At 36.3% G+C, this 26,089-nt stretch overlaps 1 protein-coding gene across 2 annotated transcripts; it reads left to right on the top strand.

The window, feature by feature from the left end:
* Positions 1-19,950: 19,950 nt before the first annotated feature.
* Positions 19,951-25,751, top strand: ZBTB42 (zinc finger and BTB domain containing 42). 2 transcript variants are annotated; one of them, XM_044074356.1, is made up of 2 exons: positions 19,951-20,062; positions 21,299-25,751. In XM_044074356.1, exon 2 carries the CDS (start codon positions 21,313-21,315, stop codon positions 22,738-22,740), a length of 1,428 nt encoding a protein of 475 aa, XP_043930291.1. In that variant the 5' UTR covers positions 19,951-20,062; positions 21,299-21,312; the 3' UTR covers positions 22,741-25,751. The 2 variants fall into 2 exon arrangements, with proteins under 2 accessions (XP_043930291.1, XP_043930292.1); XM_044074357.1 differs by lacking the exon at positions 19,951-20,062 and adding an exon at positions 20,611-20,811.
* Positions 25,752-26,089: the final 338 nt, after the last annotated feature.

A 26,089-nucleotide genomic window follows, 5' to 3' on the forward strand; every position in this document is an offset into this window, starting at 1 on the left:
ATTACTGATTTTGAAAACAAAATGCAACTGTTGTATGCTAAACTTAAAATGTTATTAGAAACCAGGCTGTTACTTCTTAAACAAATGTGTTTGTGCTTTGGCCTTCATGATGAAGAAGTTATGGAGACTTCTATTACAGCCATTTTATTGTAAAAAAAAAATTCTAGATGATATTGTGCTGTGATCTTATGATTAGTAATGTTTCTTAGTTCAACTTGTAAGTCTCTTTATTCAATATCAATATAATCTGACACATATCTGTCATATATGCTGGCTTACCTATAATGTAAGCAATGAATATAATATAGTAATGAAAACAACATTATTTGTGTAATAAAAAATTATATCCGTAATTTGCTTGGTAATACTATTAAGAGGAGGTTGGAAGGCACACGGAAGGAGATGACAGAAGGAAGAAATGAGACTGTAAGTGGTTAAATTAGACATGATATTTAATAAACGAGATGCATAGTAATTTTTTAGAATATGTTGATTATATAGAGAAGCAGTGAAAAGAAGGATCAATATAAAAAGAAAAGTGGAGATTGGATAGATTCCCTAATATAGAAATAGAGAAGAATATTCACGCTTTATGTAAATAATTATTTAATTATCTTGATCCAGCCCTAAATATACATCTGTCTTAACTTTTTCAGTAATGGTATGTGTATAATGGGAAATCTATACTTAACTTATTCTATGTTAACGAATGTTTCAAATACTTATAACTGATATTTAATAATGTACTTTAAAACTCAGTAATACATGATAAATGGAATAATATTGAATCAACAACATCAGTAAATAAATTGTGTACAACATATGATCAGGGGCAACAATTGCTTCAGAGTGTAAAAACAAAAGCCTACCAGGGAATGAAACATGCTAGACATTGTCTGTGTTCCTACAGAAATGACTTTTACCTCATGTCAAGTTTTACCATCACTGATGTGCAGTGATCATGGGGTTATAAAGATTAAATTGTTGCTAGATAATTCTGCCAAACTGAAATTTAAACCAAAGCACAAAAGATTAATAATAAAATAGAAGAAAGCAAAAGAGTCACTATATAAAACTAACTGGATTGATACAGTCACTGGCAAACTGCAGAAGGAGTATTGCAAATTTTGAAAGACGATTTGCTTGGATGCAAAACATAAAAAAAAATGTTTAACATCAGGACTTAGGCGTACAACATCAGGAGGATATATTCCCATAAGAACAAGATAACTGATCAAGGCAAGTGGCAAATAATACAAGAAATGGAAAACAGATTGAACCATAATTTTGAAAACTGAAATAAAGAAGCTGGACAGACAAATTAAATGCAGTGTGAGACAAGATCAAGAAAAATCTGAAGAACATTTATACAAAGATATTGAGCATATTAGGAAACCATTTTATAGCTACATAAGGGACCAGATTCCAAAAAAGTTTATTTCAGTGTAAGTTTACCCTGATTCCAAATTACTTCTGTGTAAGGTCTATCTGTAAACAGGCTTGCGACACACTGACCAGATTCCAAAAGAAGTGCTCTAAGCCTGCTCTTAGTGTGAGTGGTCACTTGCACTGAGAGCAAGTCTTTTGGAACCTGGCCCAAGATGTGTTAGGAGTAAACACATACAAATTGAAAAACTATGTAAACTCTAAAATTTATTCTCAGACACAACAGATTATAATATATATTTACAAAATCTTATGCAAAGCAGTTTGACTCCACAAATGAGGTGATAAACTGTTCTAGTAACATCCAGGTAACATCAGATACTGAACTCCAGTTAGATTATTTTGAAAAAGAACTATACAAACTGGACCCCAAAAAGCATAAGTGGGAGATGGAATTAATAATATTAATGATCTGAGAACACTTCAACATGAACTTACAATACCATTATATCTGTTACTAACTAGGTCATTTAAATATGGGGAGTTTCGTCAAGACTGGAAACATGCACTTGTTAAACCTGTCTTTAAGGAAATAATACAAACCCTGGAGTGTCATACAGACCCATAATTTTACTTTCATGTTGTGGAAACATAATGTAGAAGGTTATTTTGTATAAATTATTGTCATAATTGGAAATGTTGGGAATAGAAACCATATACCAGCATGCATATGTTGAAAATAGAGCTGTAATCATCTGTAACACGATGTTCTATAATAATATAGCAACAACCATAAATGAAAATTTGTGCTGTGATGCAACTTATATAGATTTGACTTCAGCATTTGATAGGGTCATACAAAAACACTGATGAATAAATTAAAACAACTAGGCATTGATGTACTCTTGATAAGATGGATAGCTGCATGGCTTACAACATGGTAAGTGTCACACAGCAATTGGACAGGTGAAATTCCAGGTTACAGTCAGGGTGTCCCAAAGGGTTCTGTCCTTGGCCCATACCTGTTGAGGTTGTATCTTTCAGATCTATTTCTTTGAACTGAGGTTTATTTTAGGCTAATGCCCACCAAGTTCTTTACAAGCCTAGCTGAGCAATCCAACCCAGTTTTGTCCCAGAGTTCCTTGGATGCCTATATGGTTGGGTATGTTAGTAAAGTAGTAGCTGAGGGTTATGTGGGTGGAGTAAGTTAGTTGGGGATTAATTTATTTACTGCCAACCTCCATCCATCAGAGACATGGGAGCCAGCCTGGGAGTGAATTTGGGATTTCCCATTCAATCATAAAGGTTTCTTTTGAAGAGGGTCAGGGATGAACTCTGCTTCATAAAGATGGGCAGCTTATTCCAAAGCACTGTGATCCTTAGAGACCATATCAGTCCCTCCAGCAGGTTCTATTTATGCTGCAGGCAATGTTCAGGTCCTTGGATCTACTGTTTTCTAGTGCTGATTGTCTTGCAGATGTGCAAGTGAACCATCAGAGCTGGATCTGAGGATGCCTCATATGCTAGGCATAGATCACCTCTCAGTGACCTGTAGGAGACTGAGCATAGAGACAGGACCTTGAGGCGATCTGTGTAGGTTAGGGTATTCATACCCTGGATTCTCTTGGGAAGGAAACTTTCAGTGAATTCCAACTGTTGCAACTGTCTGGTTAGGTACATACTAAAGGGGGCATTGTACTCAACAATAGGTCTGATGTGGGCTGAATAGAGTAGTACTATTACTTCCTTGAACCTGGACGCCATACCCTTGCTTATGAGTTGGGCAACATAGAATTATTTTCTTACTATCTTGGCTACATGTTAGTCAAATGCCAGATTACTGTCTACATATGTTCCCAGATTCCTACCTATCGGGTCAACTCTTAGGGATGTTTTATCAATGAAGTAATTAGTTTGTGTGAATGATTTCTTAAAGGGTACTATAATGCATGTCTTTGCATTGAGTTTTAATCAATGGCTTTCACACCAATTATTTGTTTGTGTTACACCCGCTTGTAGGATGTTGCTGTCATGGGAGAATCTATGATAAATTCCCAGTTTACAGTTATCTGTGAAATTGGTGACCCAGAGGTCTTTGACAATAGTCTTGACTTCCAAGAAATAGATGCCAAACAGGAGCAGGCCCAACACAGAGCCCTGGGATACTTTGCTTGTGTCCAGTCATTTGGTGGAGGTGGTCTCACTAATCCTGACTTCTTGGGTTCTATCTGTTACTCTGCTGGCAACCCACTGAGTTATATAGTAATTTATGCCTAGTTCTGGATGTTTGTCAACAATACTTGAGTGGGGTGATTGTATTAAATGCCTTGCTTGAGTTAAGGTAGGTGGTTTGCACCATTTTCTCCTCATTATAGCCATAGTGACCTCTTGAAAAAGTCTACCAGGTTAAGTAGGCAAGACCTTCCCTTAAAAAAGACAAACTGAGATGGTTTCAGTGTCAAAACAAAGACAAACTGGGATGGTTCCAGTGTCTTTAGGTTGCTAATGTCCCTGTTGATCACTTCCATGATAATTTTTTCTACAACTTTGAGTATTAGACATGCCAAACTGATTGGTCTGTAGTTTCTGGGATATGTTGATGGTCCACCCTTATGAAGAGGGATGATCATTTTGGTCCTCCATTCACCTGGAATGTAAGCTGTTTTGAGGCTGAAGTTGAAAAGTGCCTCAAGTGGTCCTGTAGGTCATGTTTTAGACTATTTAGGAGGTAACCAAGGATATTGTCTACGTTTTGATAACCCCAAACATACCCCAAGGTAGTTGCCTCTAAATGCCCTATATACCCAAATAAGGTCTCCTTTTAAACATCTATATGAAACGCTGTACATGTTCAGATATTTTAGTCTTTCATAATAACTTAAATTTTCACATCCATGGATGCCTTTGGTATATTTTTGCTGTACTCTTTCCAGTTTACTCATGCTTGTTTTCTTATATGGTTTCCATATTGTTATTCCATACTCGTTTGGGGTTAATGTAACTAAAAAACAATGATGTTATAATTTCTGATTTCCTAGACTTGTATAAATCTTTTTATACAACCTATAGTTCTATAATTATCACTAACAAATTTGTTGACATGATAACAAAAACTCAAAGATGGATCTACCTATATATCTAGGTCCTTAAATGAATATACAGTTTCAGTCACTTTGGGCTGTAGTAAATAATCACCTTTTAATCTGTTTCCCAAACAACATACAATTAGTTTTGGATTTATCAATCAGCATATTATTCTCATGTTACCCAGTGGTCAATTTAAAAGTCAGGTTGGGGTGTCAAGCCCTTCAGAGCTTTCATGCCAACAAAATGGAGGAGGCTAAGGCCCTGGGAGGACAATGCTAGGAAAAGAAAAATACATGTAGGCACCATGTGGAAAAATTATACAAAACGTAAGGGGGATGTAGGGAGAGTCTACTGCAGCAGTGATCATTAGAACATCTTCTGTTATGGTAAGTTGACTTATACAGCTATACCATGTTCATCATTATGATCACTGCTGCAATAGCCTGAGATATATGGATAGATTATCATAATTTAGAAGAATTGGGAAGAGACAGGACAAGGGTCCAGGACTCCCCCTGTAGAATCGTCCTAGCAAAGCCTGTCCTTGACCTGGACTCTTGCTTATAGTGCTTTGTAAAAGTATGCATAGAGGACCATGTTGCTGAAGCGTACATTTTCCCCTGTGCTTATCATTCTTAACATACGTCTTCCCATTATTTTATTTAACAAGGAACATCTTTATTAAAGTTTAACTTACGGCATAGGCAATCAAACATTTGTATAAATGAAAACAAACCATATTGACATAATCTTTGTTGCAAGCATTATACATCACATATGATATTGACATAATTTTAGTTGCAAACTTTGTACATCACTTATAATCTACCCATTCATTGTCCCTCAAACACTACATAAACCATTTAAATACTGCCTTCTTTTAAATCTCATTCCTCCGCTGTATGTATTGTTCCCACCTTTCCCAGTTTTCCTATGTAATTTGTTCCTATCCTTTTCTAAAGATCCCAAATCCAGTTGTTTTATCTCTGTTACTATATTCACTACTTCTAGTACAGTTGGTTTCGATCGACTTTGATTTCCATTTTCCAGTAATTGCTTTTGGCAGCCACTATTATTAGACTCAGCAAGGCCTTACTATGTCTAGACAATTCTGATTCTTTATCATAGCTCAGAAAAATAATTTACCTAGTCACACCAATTTGCTCACCCAGTATCTCTGATAGAGTTGTCTGCAGGGAATCTTTAAAGTCTGTTAACTCATTGCACTCCCAGAAAATATGTTCCCAGTTACTTCTTTCTTCCCCATCACACCTCCAACATTTTCTGTGTACCTGAGGAAAAAAATCTCTGGAGTCTACTTGGGCTATAAGAATATCTATGTAAATATTTCCAAGCAAAAATCCTAAATCTTTCATATTTTGTTGCATATTTGAGAGACCAACATATATCCCCCATTGTACTTTGTGAATTGTTTAATCTTTCTCTCTTCCCAATCCTTTTTAACCTCCTCTGATTGATTCTTACAGTTATCATGCAATATTTATATGCGCTATCATCTCTCAATCTCTTAGAGAAATAAATCTGGATAAAGCCTGACAAAATGGGAAAAAAAGGCCCAACAATAGGGGCATAGTTTAAATATTGCTATTATAAACTTAGGAAAGGTGCTAAGAGTAGCAGCATTTGTTTAAACATACATTTTTCTGAAAATGTAAAGTCTGAAACTCAAATGTATGCCATTATTTAGTGACTTCAGCCCCCAGATCATCCCAGTGATTTGCCAGAAAACCCAGATAAAAAATCCTGGGCACTCACAGCTGCAGGCAATAGATGAAAATCCAATAAAAAACTCCAATAGGCACAATGGCAAAAAATGTTTAATAGTAAGCGTTTTTGCGGTTCTCCTGACTGCTTCTTCAGACTACAATCATACAATACAACAACATATTCAAATACTAAAAACTGACCAATCACAGAAGATTATTCATACGCTCATTAAGAAGTTAAAAACATATGCTCACATACAATAAAATATATTTTTTTAAAATACAGAAATAAGTTCATATCATTTCAGTGTTTAAGTGCACAAGCTTTTAGAAATGGTTTCAAAGAAACTTTACTGTTTAAACCAGGTGTTTTTTCTGCTTTGAAAAACATTATCCACTTCTGCTTGTTGGCCTCTGTAACATTTTTCAGGTCCCTTCCCCTCATATTGTCACGTATAATTTCGAGGACAAAAAATTTAAAGCTATGTTCATTCCCTTTTTTCATAACATGATGTGCTAAAGCATTTTCCAACTTCTTATTTTTAATATCTCTAAAATGCTCTAGTATCCTTTCTTTTAAAGTACGATTAGTTTTGCCTATATAAAACATATGGCACATTGTACAAAAACTAAAATAAATTAAATTTCTTGTACAATCTGTATAGAAATTAAATTAAATTTTACTATCTAACTGATGGTGTATAACTTCTCTACCACTAAAAATATGCCTACATGCTAGGCAGCCTCTACAGGGATAGGTCCCCAGCCTATCGGAGTATACAGTTTTCTTTTCAGAAAACCACAAATTTTATGAGGAACAGACCAGAAATATGAGCCAAAAACTGGACATTCTGTGAAAATCTGGACAGTTGAGAGGTATGTTATTCCTTTTTTAACAGCAGCCTTTGTTCTATATTCTACTAAAAATATTATAAGTGCTGGTCTTTCATTTAGGACCCCCTATTTCTTTCTCTTTGCCTATACTCTGATATCAGTCCTCAATAGGGAAGGCAAGCTGTAGCCTGCAGTCCATATAAGTTCTTGGCATCTTCCCATTCTATTACCTTTCCCTCTCTAGTTTTTGCTCCCAATACCTTGGTTCTCTTGCCAGTTTTCTCCAATAAATTACAGCCCCCTCTTGCTTATTGTCTATACCCCTAATTGCAGTTATCCCTATTGGCAGAATCACCTTTCTCCATTGACATATTGACTTAGTTCCTAGAATACTTTCTGCTACTTTATGAATATCCTTAAAGGCCTGCATCCAATATTCCAGTCTCACCTTGTTCCTTGAGATTCCCTGTTTCATCATCATTACTTTCCACTTTGAATTATAGGTTTCTGCTTGTGCTATGTACAGGAGCCTTAACTAAGTAGCTCTGAAATATCTCATTCAAATCAGATAATCCCAATCTGCCTTGTTCTATTGGAAGAATCAATTTATCCCACTTGACTATTGCCATCTTCCCCTCCCAGATAAAATCCTCAGCTCTTTATTAATTGCTATCCACAACTTCTTCTCTGGTTGACAAAAATATGCCTGACCTGTGTATAAGATTAAAGGCACTAAAAATGACTTAACTGCTTGTATCTACTATCTGTATCCATATAACAGCTTCCAACTTCTCAGTTTTTGTATTCTTTTTTTTAGTCTCTTCCCACATATCCTTAGCTTCCACAGTGGAAAACTTTTTAATCCATACTCCTAAATACTTCATTTTGTCATGTCTCCATAAATATCGATATTGCTGAACCAATTCATGTATAGGTACGTAATTTACCACTATTGCCTTTGTTTCAGCTTCATTGATTTTGTATCCAGAAAAGATCTGAAACTTTCTCAAAATGTTCCACAAAACTGTAATGTCCTTTTCTGGTTTTATCAGGTATAAAATAATATCATCTGCAGATAGAGCCAGCTTTTCTTGACTACCATAACAATTATAGCCTTGAATTTCTGAGTCCCTTATTTTCTTTGCCAATTGTTCTAAATATAATGCAAATAACAAAGGGGAAGAGGACATACCTGTCTGGTTCCTCTGCTCAAGCAGCAAGTATCAGAGAGGAACCCACCCACTTTAATTTTTGTATCCGATCCCTCATTTATCCTCCTAATTAACTTACAGATTTTATAAGGGAATGCAAATGCTTCCAATGCCCTGCTCATAAACTCTCAGCTTACTCTGTTAAATTCTTTCTCTACATCAAGACTCACCATCAACAGTGGTATTTTCCTACATTCTGCATCCCTCTGGATCATCAATGTTCTGTTAATGCTGGTTATTTGCCTCCCCTCCACAAAACCACGTTGATTCATATCTGTCACTTTTGGCATCACTTTGGCCATTTGTTTACCCATTATATACATAAACATTTTATAACCATGGTTTAGTATTGAAATGACCCTGTATGAAGCTGTATCTGATGGATCTTTACCCTCTTTAGGTATTACAGCTACCACCGCTTTTTTTCCAGGATGTTGGTACTTCTCCTCCTCTTAAAATACTGTTAAACAAAACCGTCCAGACCTTTATCAGATTTTTCTCATCTAGCTTCCAAACTTCTACAGGAACATTGTCTACTCCCGGGGGCTTTCCTGTAGATTGTTTGTACATCACCATTTTTATCTCATTTCCTCCTATCCTAACTGTTAATAATTGAGCCTCGTCTGCCTCTAACCTTGGCATATTTAATTCTTCCATAAACATTTCCATTTGTACCTTTTCTTGATTTGCATATTTCTCTGTTTTATACAGATGTTCACAGAATTTCTGAGATATTTCTATTACTTCTACAGGATCTCTTGTTATCTTCCTTGTTACAGGTTCCCTAAGCTTGGTGACAGCCCTTTCTACTTTCTGTTGCCTGAATCATTGTGCTAAAAGTTTTTGTGCTCTAGAATTCTTATTAAAAATCAGTTGTTTAACAGCAAGCTTGCTAAATGTATGCATATTATCGAGGTAGTCCCTTATTTTCTGCTTAGCATTCTGCAGTTGCTCCTCTTCTTGTTCTGTGAGATACCTCCTTTTTGCAATACTTTAACATCTGTCAGTCCCTTTACAAAATTGTTACTTTTAATCACATCTCCCTTTCTTTTATTTCCACCCTATTTTTAAGCTCCGCTTTAATTTTATTACAATCCCTAGCTATATTTTCAGAAGAAATGTCTATCTTTTCTAATAGTTCATGAATAATTTCCACTACCTATTCCTTAAATTAATCTCTTTTCAATAGATAACTGGGAAAGTGCCAGTGTCTCATTTTTATTTCATTACCCTGTGTTTTTATTTTAGTTATAATTGGTGCATGATCTGAAATAGATATTGGGTGTGTATCAAGACCTTCAATTAAATCCACACATTCCTCTGAAATGTAAACTCTGTCTAGAATACCCCAGTTTTGTATCTTGTGGAATAATATATAAATGAACTCAGAACTCCTAGTACTGAATTTACATCTTTCATGGCAAATATTTTCATACGTTTCTTCAAAAATTTACCCTCCTTTGTTATATTTTCCTTTATGGACCTCCCAGACACATCTTAGCTGTTACAAATCAAATTATAGTCCCCACCTATAAGTAATATTCCTTGCTGAAAGCTGATTATTTCTCCCAGAATTTTTTTAAGCTCCATTATTGTAGTTTTAGATGGAATCCAGTGTAATCCTCCTCCCTTGCCAGCAGCCCCTTACTACTACAAATCTACCATTATTATTGTTTTATCTTCTTCCATTACTATTGGAGCTACTCTTGCAATTAATATAAGTATTATCTTTTTTTTCCCTTTGTCCCAGGTATTCCACTGAATAGCCATCCTGAAAACCTTTCTTCATCAAATTCACATGTTCATTTCTTTCCAAGTATGTTTCCTGCTGCATAGCTATTTGCATGCTACATTTTGAATATAGTTCATTGCTCTTTGTTTTTTGCATTTATCTGTGAGACCATTGACATTTAAAGGTATTACAGAAAACATCATTGTATTAAAAAGTTATTATTCCCACCTTTATGTATAACAGCTCCTTTGCTAAATGTCCACTTACATTTTTTGTGTTACGTGCCTACACTGTTGGCAGGTTGATTTTTTATTTAATTGTTTCTTGTCATATCTATTTGAACCTATGTCACATCTTAAAAACTGTTTTTGTTAGTTTTATTGAAAGCCCTTGAACAAAAAAAGCAAACAAACAAAGAAACACACCTCCAATACCCCCTAAAACCTATTAACTAACACACAAAACTAAGTACATCTTTAAATATTGAAGTTTTACCCTCCTAATAGGAACAAATGTTCCAAACTGTCAGCCACACTCACAGATTTGAGTTAACATAAAAGAAAGGTTAATTATGCTAAAACCCATGGTCCAGCCTGTGTTTCACCTAAGTGTTGTCTGGTTTTGTCTTATCTTTATAGCTTTGGTATAAAAAGGTCTTGTTACCATGCAGAACTGTTAAAATCAAACACTTTAATTAAAAATCTAAAATCAAAGCTCAAAGTTTAAGTCCCAAAGATGACAAAGTAAAAACCTGCAAGTAAATCCAAGAAATCCAAAACAAAACAACAAACAAGCACTTTCAGCTTAATCAGCCTTCTTCAGATCCTGTTGTTTCCTGTTCCTTTGGAGCCTTTTAAAGGATAATCACCAATTGAAAAATCTTATCTCGTCAGTCTCTGCCTTCTGATTGATGGTTTGAAAGGGACCACACCACTGAGTCCAGGCTCTTTGCTTCTAACCTGGCTATCCATTTCATTTCTATGTACTCAATGCAATTGGATATATCCCCTCCCCTCAAATTATCTGACAAGTTGGATTGCCATGAAGCAAAATTTATGTTGGATTATGTATAACATGTCGGGCTAATGCATTTTGTTTCTTCTTTAGATGTATATCACTTAAGTGATGAAGAATATATACTTTAAATGCTTTGCTAGTTTTTCCAGTGTAGACACAAATACATTGTTCACATAGTGCCAAATAAACTACATTGCAAGAGGTACAGTCCACATAGAATTCAAAGTTATAAACCCTTTTTGTAGTAGGATGCTGAAACAAGCCAGAACTGTTGATGTAATTGCACTCCTTGCATCTCTTGCAAAGATACATTCCCAAATATCCAATAAGTTATTTCTGGAGTCTGGTGAGAGTGTTATCACACAAAACTCTCTTTAAATTCTTCTTATTTTTTAAAACAAAACCTTGGCTTTTTCTCGAGCTCAAAATGTATTATTTTACAGAAAAGTATGTTTTCTATGATATAAAGTAAAGTTGAAGTTTTTTGTCCCCCAAAGGGAACTTATCTGCCCAGAAATTGAACAACATTACCTGCCATGGAGCCTTGAAAGCCTGCAGAGGAGTGGTAGGAAAACTCTGAAGGGCTTGGCGCACAAGCTTGACTTTTAGTCAGCTCAGCTCATGCTGACTAATGGTTTGTGTTTGCTTTGCAAGCTGTCCCACTGTTATATACTTAGCAGGATATAACACATACAACTTTGGCTACTGCAGCAGTCATCATAATGATGAATGTCTTGAAATGCCATTATTCTTAGCTACTGTTTTCCATGACATACATTCCAAGATCAGTTTTCTGTATTTTCAGTGCTGTGGAATACACAGAAAAAAATGAACTGAATTATTACAATTATTCTTTATAATAAAACTAGAGAATGGTGGGGAAACAGTTACTCAAGGGGAGACAGATGAAGAACTGATTAGATCAGGGATGTCCAACAAATGGCCCATGAGCCACAATCGTTACTATAAGTGTATTTTATATTATCAAAGACAAGCTACAGTTAGTTATTTTGCACCCCCTATTTCTCTTTTAATTTAAAGTGGTGCCTTGTAATGTTATGTATATCACAGCAAAGCAAGGATGGGTAGTAGCATTATTTCAGGGGTCTGCAACCTGTGGCTCTGGAGCCACATGCAGCTCTTCCACCCCTCTGCTATGTCTCCCTGTAGCTTTGAAAAATGGCCACTCTCCCACACCACACACACACACACACACACACACACACACACACAAACACAGAGCAATCAAGCGATGGATTCTAAACATTGCTCTTATAAACTTAAAAACTTGCTAGAAAAACATGGTTTCTTTTACCATGCATTCCACACACGCAGAGCAATCGAGCAATTCCTTGGCAGCATTAGCATCGCCTAAAAGGTCTCTGTACCTTTCCGCCATACCTCTGAAACTCTTACCACAAGAAATCTGGACAAAGCCGCAATTAAAGGGGGAAAAAGGAAAAAAAAATAGAGTCAGATTTTAAATATTTCTCTTATAAACTTTGAAACTTGCTAGAATAACACTGTTTCTGTTAACATGAACTTTCTACACACACACACACACACACACACACACACACACACACACACACACACACACACACACACACACACACAGACATACGCACAGTGATTAAGCAATCCCAATCAAAATCTTAACAAAGGAACAAAATAGGGATGGATTTAAATATTGCTCGTATAAACTTAGTTATTTTATATACAGTATAACTATATATAAAACTTAATATGCTCTGTTGTCTTCATTTTACAGTTTAAATATGTTTTGTGGCTCCAGATGAATTTTATTTGGTAAGAGTAGGGCCAAAATGGCTCTTTTGATAGTGCAGGTTGCAGACCCCTGCACTATTTCAAGCTTAAACAGCAACAGAGGTCTCTCTGCAGTTCAGTCTTACTGCAGTTTGGGATCTACATGTTGCAAGACACATAACATCAGTAAAGTTTAAGTAACAAATAGTAGGCTACAACACCTCCCACTGACCTTTGCTTTGTACTGGTTTTCCATGACCTCTAAATCAGAGATGAAACAATATACTTTCTTAGAAAGGAAGGATTCTTGCAATGCTGACTGAAAAGTAATGGTGTATACCTGTTATTTGTAGTTGGCCTATAAGTAAAAAAATGTGTTTAGTTTCTTTAACAAATCTCCTTGTTTCATCAGCAGTAAGCCAAACGCTACTGCCATGCACATCTGATTTGTTGTCAGCTGTGAGGAAGACTAATATTTCTCCTAAAGGGGATGCATAGCAAGTCCTAGTCATGAAAAGTCCAGGAAAACTTCCTGTCACTTCAAAGGAATGAAGACATTTGTGTGAAAGGCTGAGACTCATGTAGCAAATATCTTGCTCCAGTCACAGCAGGCAATCATTTTCCCTGCAGTTTTTGTCCTCACTGTCTACTGATCGTCAGTTTCATCCCGGCCAATCAGAAAGCTCATTTTCCCCATCTCCAAGGTAAAGGTTAGCCAGGAGGGGCAATCATTGAGATAGCTGTGAGAACTGATTTAGATTTTTCTGTTATTTATATGCCATCTGCACACTCTTGGATTGCATATGTGAAGGGGACATGCAATATGCTAACCATGCAGATAAAGGACTTTGCCAACAAGTAGTTCTGTCCTCATCCTCAAGCACAGAGTGTTGTTTCCCTGGCTTCCACCAGAGAGATAAGGACCATCCAATGAGTTTCTTCAACCTATTCCTCCTTCCCAGGTGAGGCAAGCAGGCCACACCTGTTCTCTCATTTCCCTCCTTGTCTGGTTTCTTCAGATCCAGGGCAGCTAATCATACTTCAGTTGCCTAGATCACGGCCCCTTCTCTTTGCACCACTGAATTTTTTTTACATATTTTGATTAGATAGAAAAAACAAATATGTACTGCTTCATGCAGTGTTAACACAGCATAATGAGGTATCTGAATCAGACCAAGCAAGCTTATCTTTGGATTTCTCTAACTATTGAGTTCTGATTTTTTTTTTTTTTGAAGAATTGAATTTCGGTTATTCTTTGCTAGATTGTGATTTTTTTCTACTTTAAATTGAGTGTATGTTGATTGTAGATGACCATACTGCTCTTTATTTTTTTCACATACTGCATGCTGCTTAATTGTGCACATGGCAACTGTATGGCATTTTCTGTACTTTTAAGCCAATTGTATTTTAGCTGCTGTTTGCTGTAATAGAGTTTTTTCAGATACAGAATTTTTACTTATTTTAATGTTTTTGAATTGTACACATAAAATTGAAAAAACCCCACAAAAATGAAAAGTAAGTGACTATGTTGCAAGAATGAGTGAGTGTGATGTCTGTGCATGTGTGCGAGTATGGATGTAGGGAATTTATTCACTTTTCCAATCGCTGTTACAGCAAACATTGATGGTGCTTGTCAGTGAGGCAGTGTATATGTCTTACAGTAACAAGTATAAATAAATTATTGTGGTCACTTTAGTACCTCTATCTTTTTCGCAGGTCTAGCAAGCGTTTAAATGAAGCAAGTTGAAAAACATTACTGTCTATGTTATTATCACTATTTTTATTCAATCACAGTCAGACACCTGAGACATGCACAGTCAGTAATATGGCAAAAACTGGTGTGCGTTGAGGCAGACTGTGGCTTAAACTGTCTGATTCCCATCATTTAGTAGTTAAACAGTCATTGATTTAGTTTGGCAAGAGTAGTACATTTGCTTGAATGAAGCAAGTTGCAATACATTGCTGTAGTTTTAATGTCATTCACAGTTATCACAATCAAACATTCAATGTGCAGAGAGGAAGTTTGTCTATTTCCTTTTTGGGGGATGTTGTGGGAAAGGGAAAGCAGCAGGATGAAAAACGTTTCTATGATCACTATTTCTTCTACTTGATTACAGTTAAACTTGAAACTGTAATGATAACAGTGACTAGAAATCTGCTCTTATTTCTGAGCAGTACTTTCACTCTGTGGCAGGCTTGTAAATGTGTTCTCACTCTCATTACTGTGTATCACACAACAGTGACTCAAGAAATTGTGAGTATGTAAAGTCAAATTTCAGCATTTGAAATTTGTAAATATGTTGAGAACATGTTTTCCAAAGAACTCATCGCCCTGCACCACAAGCATCAGAAAGTTTAGCATTCACACCAGTTACATACATAAGCAGACTAATTCTGGGACTGCTATATTTGAAGCATGGAAAACCACCAAAAATACACCAGCCTTTAACTTAGTATATAGTTTGGATAGACCAGCAATTTCAATGTCAATGTTATGAAGTCTCCAACTTCAGTTCTCAAAATAAAGATAAAATATGTTGAATAATGGTAATATGTCTCCATAAACCTTATCAAGTCTGATACGGGGCCCGCACATCAAAAAAGGTTGGACACCCTTGATATAGACAGAGTTAAGATATTTATAACAGCTTGCATAACTTAAAGATAAAAGTAAATGTTTTAGTCTGTCTTTGGTTTTCCATAAAACAGTGTTTGCATATGTCATCATGCATGTGAATATTCTTCTCTTGTAAACTGAAGTTTATTAATAATTACTAAGTGAAATGAAAATACATTTCAAAATCTAAAACAAGTAGAGGTGCTATTAAAAAAAACTCTCTCTTGACCTGCATTTATTATCACATGACACTAAGAAGTAATTAAGTAAATATTGTAAAGTCACTGATTAATCAGTTGGTAAAATTAAAACACATGACAATTAATTACAAAACTGCCAACATGTTAAACTGAGTTTTCTAATTTAACATGTTGGCAACTGCATAACTGTTTTACCACTGCTGTAAGGGGGGGGGGGGGTGAAGGGGACGACTGCCCTGGGCACGCCCTGTTTGTGGGAATAATTGCAAGTTGCTGGTGGGGCATGAGCAGGGAACTGGCATTCATTTAATAAGCCACAAACAATATCAGGCTTCTTAAATGAATGCAATTAGCAGTACAGTAAGGAGCTTAGGCAAGCTCCTTGCTACAGTTACTAACACAGGAATGCATAGTGTATTTATTAACTGCAGCAGGGAGCTTGTACAAGTTTTGAACATGTTACTATTAATAAGTAGATGTTGCAAAGATCTACAATGTAGACTATCCCAGAAAAGATGCAGCTGATTTCAATGTGTTTTTGCTACTTTAAAAGCTTTTTTTTTATTTTTTTGTTAGAAATATAAGGTCACATCCTGAAACTGTATTTATTTTAGCACAAAATTATTGTCAAAGCTAGAATCCGCTATTTATTTTTAAATATTTTACAACATTAGACACGAGTCACAAAAAGCTCTTTTGATTAACTTCCTCCAAGTCACACATTATACAGATGGAGATTGAGGGAATCAAACATGGGCCCATAGGGTAAAGCTTTTAAGCAGCTTCTGGTATTAACAGTCATATATTTTCAGTCGTTCTAGAAATCAGGCAAACGGTTATTTGCAACTACCAGTTTTCAACATTTAGGGTATACATTTTCAGCATGTTTTCTACAGGACCCCACCTTAAGAAATGTTCCGCTGCCATTTCGCTACTCCATCATGAAATATAATTTCACACACCATTAGCAAAACTCTCAAAACAGCAATTTCAAAATTACTTCTACTAGAAACAGAATGATAGTTTCACGGATTAGCAGGCAGTACTAAAAAATTAGTACGTTGAACAGTTTTGGGAAATATCTTCATATTTACAACTGTCAAATGTATATAGAGTCATTTCACTTCATGAATACACAACTGGTAATTTAAGCAATTTCTGTTATTTTGATGCAGAACTTTCAAAATATCCGTTTCTTTCGACAACGCCATGAAATATAAAAAATACAACAACATATGAATGATTATGTTACCCAACCATATACAAATATGGATGTAGTACTAGAACTCGTCCTGCCTATGTTTTAAGTGGTCATTGTTACAAATGCACTGAAAGAGGGAGAGTCCACGGTCTTGGGGACGGGCTATGCACTTTTTCCGCAAAGGTGCATGATCTTGGAGTTAGTATATGCATGTGTGTGTGTGTGTGTGTGTGTGTGTGTGTGTGTGTGTGTGTGTGTGTGTGTGTTACCACCTGTCCCACTTTGCGAGGGACAGTCCCTCTTTGGGCAGATGTGTCCTGCAAAAAAAAAACTAAAAAAAAGCAAATGTCCTGAGATTTTAGGACAACAAGTTTTCATAATTTTTCTTTAATAGCTGCATAAAACAGCAATTTTGTATCTGAAATACCTATTACATGAAATAGCAAAACAACTAAAATGCTACACGAATAAGCTTTTATTTTGGCCAAAAAGTGAAGTTCTGTCCTTTGCACTGGCCTTGGGTATGTTTTGTCCCACATAATCTCGTGTTTCTACACAAAATGTCCCACTTTGAGCATTTGAAAAGGTGGTAACCCTAGTGTGTGTGGGGGTCCCCCTCTTGGGGTGCGGGGGGGGGGGGCTTGCACCCTAACCAAAAAATGATGTTTTACCAAGACATGGCTTCCTGTTCGTCAGTCTTATGCCTGCAATGCACGTACAACTTGGACAAATGATCAGCAAGCTCTAGAACCAAACGCTAAAAATACAAAGGCCATTCTACAAGCATGATAAAACATTCTGTGTGTGCGCTATACAAATATTACCGCACTCCAGAAACTCGTAAGGACCTAACCTTGCCTGCCACCAAACGTCCTTCTGAGTACAGTAAAACATCTGTACAATGCACAACAATTTGTGGATTATTGTGCATTCCATGACATCTTACTTTTTTGAGTTCCAGACTCGGGTTTCAGTGTTTAAACTTTTTTTTTACTTATGTTTTTATATTTGTTTATTTTAATTCGTGTATTTCTCCGTGCCGTATTTGTTTTTCTTGTGGTGTTTTGCTGGCGTCCTCTGTGTTTCATATTCTATGCTTCTTTGATTTCGTCACTAAGTCACTCTAACAACTTTTTAAACAAGAAAAGGAACAAAACAAGAGTATAACACTGCCGTTTTACGGTATAGCAATAATTTTGTTTGCATATTACAAAATGCTGCAGTCTGTTTGACCGATCAAATCTTAAATAATGGGCTTTGAATGGTCGGGCTGCTATCTGGAAAAAAAACATGTCAGCTGTGACAGACATGTCTTCGAAAGTTCAGTACATGCCTAAATACGTCTGAGATAAACACGGGTAAAAAAAGCAGCAAACATCTTTGAATGTGACTTTTTTGAAGCTATTGTTTCTAAAGTTGAAATGTACACATTTAGCCGTTAGAGCAGCCCCACTTCTCACATGGAACAATCCAAACCACAGGTACCGGATTACACATTTCTTGCATAGCTTCATCGTGTTTTAAGGCTACATATAGAAGTTAAGGTTAGTTTTGAGATCATTCGTTTGAAAATATTTGTTATGGGAGCAACGTCAACATATGTCTCAATTTAAAAAACTTAAGACGTATCAAAGACCGTGTGTGTTAAAATATCGTAAATCACGCGTTGAACTGCTGTAAAAGTAGCGGTCCACATCAAATTAAACAGATAAAAATTATCGCTTTCAGGATCATCAGCTGGGATGGACATTGGGAATTTTGCTTTGTATTCTAATGCAGGATATTGAGTGGATTAACTACTTAGTTGTATTATGGAGTGTTTTAACCGTATTATAGGACTGGAAAGAGTCGTGCAGGACTTGTGAAATAGGCTAGCTGATCCCATGGAAGGAGTACATAACTACACAAGTGACCGCTTTGTCTGCCTTTATGGCGCTGCATCAGGTGTCCAATCATACCTCTCAACCGTCCAGATATTTGGCTCATATTTCTGTCCCGTTCCTCATCAAATTTGTGGTTTTCTGGCAAATCAGTATCACTGAGGACTGAAGCCACTAAATAATGACAGGCATTCGAGTTTCAGGCTTCATATCCTCCAGAAAATACACATTAATGCAAAACGATAGCAACTTCATACGTTTATAAGAGCAATATTTAAAATCTGTCCCTAGTTTAGAGCATTTGCCCCCCCCCCAAATATTTTTGGCTCTATCCAGATTTCTTGCGCTAAGAGGTTAAGAGGTACGTTATACAATCAACAACAAAACGGAGCAGAATTCCTTCAGCATGTTCTTTTCCCACCAGTCAGCACTGGATGATAAGGACTGTATTTATGTTCGGTATTTTTTTTAACCAAATCACCCACGGAATTACTGAGTGGCACAAATGAAGCTGAGCAGCTTCTTTCGTTTTTTAACAAAATAAGTACATCTTTTGACTGCTGAGCCTCTCCATGATGTATAAAGCCGCCCTTTTCTGAGGAAGCAGTCGAATTACATTAGTGAATTTCCTAAACTGGATGGGGCAGATGGGGAAATGTATGAATGTATAAGTGTGTGTGTGTATGGGGGGGGGGGGGGGCTCAGCAGCTGTTGAGTCTGAGAATGAATAGAATTTTTAAATCTGTGCGTGTATGGGGGGGGGGGGTGAACGGCGACAAATACAAAACCCACAATTTCTGTCTCCCTGGTTAGTATTTTCCCATGGTTCAATTTCACACCTGTCCCACATTCCATTTGAGCTTCCATCTGAAACTTCATTTAAGTGTCCTTCTTCTGGTCAAAGGCATATTTATTTATGATTGGGATCCAGTTTTTATATAATTTTTGTATATCCAAATTGAAGTTTATCACGTACCCTGCCTTTTTGTAACTGTAAAAATCACTGTCTGCACATCAGCCTACTTCAGCAGCCCTGACCAAAGTATGTAAAACATAAATTCTTGAATGCAAACGCTCCCAAAACTTCTAATGCAGCAGGACGTACATATAACTGTATCTGCAATCGCCTGCGCACAAAAAAAAATGACACATTATCTGGAAAACTGAGCCTTTGTTAGGACTCCTGCTGTCTGCCGGCGGCTGTAGCCCATTGCTATTGTGACTGGGCAGCAAAAGGAACTATCGCGAGATTAGCCCGTTACTAACCTGCTCCCTCACAACAGAGCGCTGCTAGGCTAACAGAGTCGTTAAACAGTAGCCTACAAGGGAGAACACATCTGGGGGCAGTCCAAGTCATCTTCGCACTCCAGGACTTCTAAAAATACAACGCATGCACTAGATCCGTGAGTATTACTAACGGTTATTCTCTAAAATACAACTTGCTAACTTGTATCTGTTTTGAGTGTCTTTTCAGAAGAGTCTAGAGAGAAGTTTCACAGGGCTATGCCTGCTTGGAGTTCCAGGTGTTGATGTTTACCGCCCCCTAATTAACACGACAAATGCTTCTTTTCTTGCTTTTGTAAACACTGTCTGCACTTGTAGAATGAAGTCTTAATACTTCAGTCCGTCTTGAAATTTGAGACAAGCACATAGAGACAACATTCTTTTTAACAGGTCACTTCCTTAAAGTTTGTAGTGTTTCACCAAGTGGGAGTAAAAACCTTCCTTGGAAATTCAGATCTTCACTGGACATTATGAACGACGGGATCATTTTCGAAACCATCGGGAACCGGCTTAATCTTTTCTGCCGTGTATCCCATATGCCTATAAATGGGTTACTAGAACTTTAAAAAGCAGCAAGCTGTGGTTGGCTGGTAGCTCGATTTGGAGTAACATATGGCATTAAAAGGAGCACAGCTGGAGGTAGCATTTCCATTGCAGTGATGTCAGAGCAGCTGACTCTCCAGCTTGCAGTGTAATTAGCAAACCAAGCACTCAGTAGCTCCACTTGCTATTCTTTCACTGCTGCTGGAGATCCCCTTCCTGTATGAAATCCTTCACAGTTTAAAGAAGAACAAAGTTCTATGGTCGGGATATAACTTAAGGGTCAACTGCAACCCGGAAAGAAAGGGGCAGTTTCTGGGTTACAGAGGTAAGATGCCAAGTGTGTTATTCAGTGCAGGTAGAGCATTTAAGCAGCTTCTGCGGAATAAGCAAAGTTTATACGGTGTAGTTAAAAATAGGCTACGAACAGCTGCATCGGCCATTCCAGCTATTACTTTTGTCAAAACCGAGTTTTAACAGTTGTAGCGTGTAACCGTTTAATGTTAGACTTCAAATCACTGAACAGTAGCGTTACAGTACCTACATTAGCGAGGTTTAAGCAGCATTCCAAAACCTGTTTGTCATAGTCCGAGCCAGTGGCTGCTGCACCTGCGAACGTTTGTCTACTCAACATGTACAAGTTTTTCCAGTTCTGAATATGTTTTGAAGAATGTAGTGTTTTATCAGTTAAGTTTGGTAGATGTACACATAATATGTTTTTACTTATTTAGTTTCTTTAAGGAAATAAATATAATCACTTATCTATGCTCAGCACAGTTTGTGTTATTTATTCAAGTTTTTCCTGTTTTGAACAGGTTATGAAGGAAGAATGGAGTTCCCAGACCATAGCCGCCAGTTGCTGCAGTGTCTGAGTCAGCAGCGTCACCAGGGTTTCCTATGTGATTGCACAGTTCTAGTAGGTGAAAAGCAGTTCAGAGCCCACAGAGCTGTCCTTGCCTCTTGCAGTATGTACTTCCATCTTTTCTACAGGGACCAGCTAGACAAAAGGGATACTGTGCATTTGAACAGTGACATCGTGACAGCGCCAGCCTTCAGCCTTCTCCTTGAATTTATGTATGAAGGAAAGCTTGAATTCCGCAGCCTACCCCTCGAAGATGTGCTGGCTGCTGCAAGCTACCTTCACATGTATGACATTGTAAAAGTCTGCAAGGGCAAGCTGAAAGATAAAGAATTATTTTCGGAAGGAAAAAATCAGGAGGATGCTTTGAGTTCAGAAAAAGAAAACAGTTTTTCAGACTGTGAAGAGCTCCAGACTGACCCGTTTGACAAAGATATCAAACAAAAAATAAGTGTCACAGAATACGAAACAGTTTTACACAAAGAGAAGTTTATTGCTTATTCCGATTGGTCTTTGGATCCTGCAAGTGTAAATTCAGTGCCTCCGGAGTCAGAGTTCAGCGTTAGAACAGCTGGAAAAACAAAACCCGATGTCAGTAGTTCCACTGGACCTTTGTCCCAAATGTCTGTTAAATGTAGTCAGGCCCCAAGTGATGTGGACTGTGCTCTGGATTTGTCTTTCAAGTCTGTGTCTGGGAGAGATTCCTTACACTCCTCCTATGTCTCTGGACAGCTGGCTTCCGACAGCCAGCAGCAGGGTAGCGAGCCACTTGTTAAAGATGAGCAAGATTTGCTGTCAGATCAAGAGAGTATAGCAATGAGCCCAGAAAGCCAGTGTTTCGGGAATTCAGGCAAAAGTTTAGTGACAGGGTTAGGACCCATATTCCCTGGAAATGGAATTATTCATGCTAAAGAAGAAGAATTGGAACAAGAAGGGGAGGAAAGTGAAGATGATATAACTTCATCTGACATCTCACCTTCCAATTTAATGGTGCCTCAGGGACATATTTGTGTGTGTCCATTGTGCAGTAAAGTGTTTCCAAATCCACCCCTTCTGCAACTTCATCTGAGCAGTCACTTTAGAGACAGAGATGGTTCTAGGACTAAACTGTCACCAGATGGTTCTATCCCAACTTGCTCACTTTGCAGGAAGACCTTTTCTTGTATGTACACATTAAAGAGACATGAGAGGACACACTCTGGTGAAAAGCCTTATACCTGTGGCCAGTGTGGTAAAAGTTTCCAGTATTCACATAATCTAAGCCGTCATGCAGTGGTGCACACAAGGGAGAAACCACACGCATGTAAATGGTGTGAGAGAAGGTTTACACAGTCTGGTGATCTATATAGGCACATTCGCAAATTCCACTGTGGCCTTCTGAAAACTCTGTCTATTTAGAGAGAAGGACAGACAACGTCAAATGCTCATGGCATGAAGACATTTTACAAAAGTACATATAAAACTGTTTTGATTCAGAATAGAAAACTGATTGCAATCTGTTATGAAAAATCACAGAACTCTTTATATTGTGACTAGTGCCCTGTTCATTGTTCATAGCCCTGAGTTGTGTAAGTGTACAGGGTAACTTTGATTTGTAGGGTGTTATTCTTTGTTTGAACTTTTGCAACAAATGATTGCAGTAATAGATCTTAAACTAGTATTACCTATAATACATATAAAACATACAGCTGTTCTACATGCTTTGCCTCATGATATTTGAGAGGATGTCATTTGCCATTAAAAACCTTTCCAAGTAAGGCTACAGAATGTAGTCCTAATTATTGTATGTTTTGCCTCTTCTTTCTATTGAATATCACATTCATCTTGCTTTTCTCCCACTCCACGATCAAGTTTGAGCATTATCTTCTCCATAGCACTAAGCAGTGAGTGTAAAATATCTGACTTGCTTTACTTAAAAAGTCAAACATGAAGCAATACTGAAATATTAATATTCTGAAAGACATAAGCTCTTAAAATTAATTGAAAAGGGATTTAATTATATGCTCAGAGGAGTGTTGCTATGTTAGTTTATTTATTTATTTATTTTAACAATGTGTGCCTGCATCTCACATCTGGATTACACTGGTTTATTCTGCTGCAAGCTATATAGTTTCATTTACTGTGAAAACATTACACTCTGGAAAGAGTGTGCATGTATTGTAATCAACAGTCCACTTTTAAACTATTTTACAGTTGGCAAATATGTAAAAAGAGTGCATTGGCTGTTGTTTAAACTGGCATTCATATTCAAGAAATGTGTACTACTGTTTCCAGTTTTACTGTAAGCCTGAGCCTTTAATTTGAACTCCTGCAAGTCCTCATTTAAAAGCATTTGAATAATTTCAAGCAGTATGTTTAATAGATGTTTCATTTGCTGTGACTTGGAAAAGCACTGAGAATAAATATACTGAATTGTAAGTTATATTTTCCTGATAAACTTGATGTGTTATTTATTAGTTTTTTTTCTTTTAGTTGGGTGGCAGGAAATAGTTAAGGTTATTTTAATTGTTAATGTACATGGCTTTAAAGCCAAATAAAATAATTGAGTACTTTCATGAGAATAACAGAAATAAAATATTAGCATTTATTGTTTTTTTATAGTGACAGCATGTGTAACTATGTATTTTTATAATATTCTTGTAAACAGCACTTTTACTGTTCATAACAGAGCAGCTTAACAATATTGTAAATCTGGAAGATAAGTTAACATGCGTTTTGTAGAAAATATTTAAAAATGTGACTTCACTTTATTTTTTTTCTGTGACTGATGCTATCAACTGTGGCTGTAAGAGAAATTCTAAGGGCTTTGCTTGTTAATAATGTAAAATTAAGTTCAAATACTGCTGTATAAACAAAGTGTGACCGAACAGATGATCAATGAACTTTATTTTCCCTTAATTGTTTTAGTTTAAAGTAAAAGCTAAATAAATACTGGAAGTAATTCAGCACTTAGGTGACAGTTTTACTAAAGACCCCATCATTACTTCTTAAGAAGGGTATAATCTTAATTTAGAATTTGTGTGTTAGTGTATGTTCATCATTATAAAATGTGATGTATACTAAGGTTTGTTGTTCTCTTTCTCAGACCTTATATAATTAAGTTATATTTGGCTGGAAATAAATCTCTACAAATGGACACATAATGAAAATGCATTCTTTCTGTAATTAGTTAACCTAATGTGGGATATATTAAAGTTACAAATTACATTCTTTTCTTGCAGAATAGGGGATGTTCATACTTAATACATGCATTTTCGTTCAGGTCACTAAATCTCCTTGGGAATTTTTTATAAACTGTGTGGACAGGCCTTTAGACTGGCATATAATTTTATACTGAAATCTACTACTGTTGATTACAAATATTTTCTTGTATTTGGTATTGTTTAGTATAGAGAAGACAATCTGCATATTGATGGGTGACTGATTTTTTAAACACTTACTACATAGTTTTTTGTTGTGGAGTTTTGTTTAAAGATATATAAATGTGTTGTAAACTGTGACAATCTTGGTTAGCTGTATTGTTACTGTTATAGATTCTTTTTGTTCAAAATAAAACAAATAACAGTTTTAATGGAGTTTATTACCCATTTAGAAAAATGAGTCTTGTGTTTTCAACTGTTTCCCTGTAAGTGGTTAAGGACACATTTAAATTGTTATATGTTTGAGAAAGGTACAAATTATGTTGTGTCTGTCTTTAGTAGGCAGCTTTCTTTGGAAAACCAAGCAAAAAGAGAGAGTAGGTGTCACTGAAATGTGTGGAGAGGCATTTGCAATTTAAATGCAGTCAAGATTTTAGAACTTAAGAAACTTTTTCATTTAAATAGCTTTTTCTACTTTTTATGCAGTTGTAATGTATGTATGCATGAGAAACAAGGCAACTTAGTGTATATAAGGAAAATTCGTATTGCAGTTCTTCCTGACTGTTATAAAGATTTGTTCTGATATGGTAATTGATATATTAGCACATATTGCCATATTTCTTCGTTACTGAATTAGACATTTATGACTAATGTTAATTGTTTACAGTTAAAGCCTGTGCAACAAAGTGTCTCTCACACATACACACTAAATGCATAAAGTCAGGAGACCACCTTGTCAGACACCTTTAGTTTGCTGGTGGTAATGTCAAGCCTAGAAAAGTGTTTATCTGAACATACGTAGTCAGGTTGATTTTAACTTTATCATTTACTGAGAAATGCACAGTGGTACAATTTTAACACATAAGTTAAATGTATGATGATTACTAACAAATGCATACCAGTACTGTTTTAACACAAATCAAATGTGTGATATTGCACAGGTGCAGCTTATGCAAGGATGCAAAAGAGCAGTAATAATGATAATAAAATGAGCGTGATTTGTAGTAGAATGAAACACATATTATCGTTTGCTTTAATTTTCCACTGTTAGCCAGATTTTTAACATATTAGTCTAAATGCTTGTTGGAGTTGTCTTGAATGAATTACTTGCAGAAAAAGAAAATTTAGTCTTCCATGAGCATTGTGTTATTTCACTTTTCTTAGTTGCATTTTCAATTTGCCACATGGAAAGTAATTTTATGATTATGCTAGCGATTATGCCAATGACTTGTGTTTCTGAGTAGACATGCAGAACTTAGATATTTTTATTTATGTTCATGTTTGTTTATTTGTTTGTCTATTAAATAGTCCTTCTTTGACCCTTTTCAGCCATGACCTGGGCCACAAGAGCATCTAGAGATATGAATACTCTCTTCTCACAGTCTGCT

This window comes from Protopterus annectens, chromosome 6.part0, assembly GCF_019279795.1.
Source record: "Protopterus annectens isolate FY-2018-M chromosome 6.part0, PAN1.0, whole genome shotgun sequence".
NCBI lineage: Eukaryota > Metazoa > Chordata > Ceratodontiformes > Protopteridae > Protopterus > Protopterus annectens.

What these genes read in the sequence shown, in the direction of transcription:
- ZBTB42 (XM_044074356.1), top strand. Translation starts at nt 21,313, where the DNA reads ATGGAGTTCCCAGACCATAGCCGCCAGTTGCTGCAGTGTCTGAGTCAG.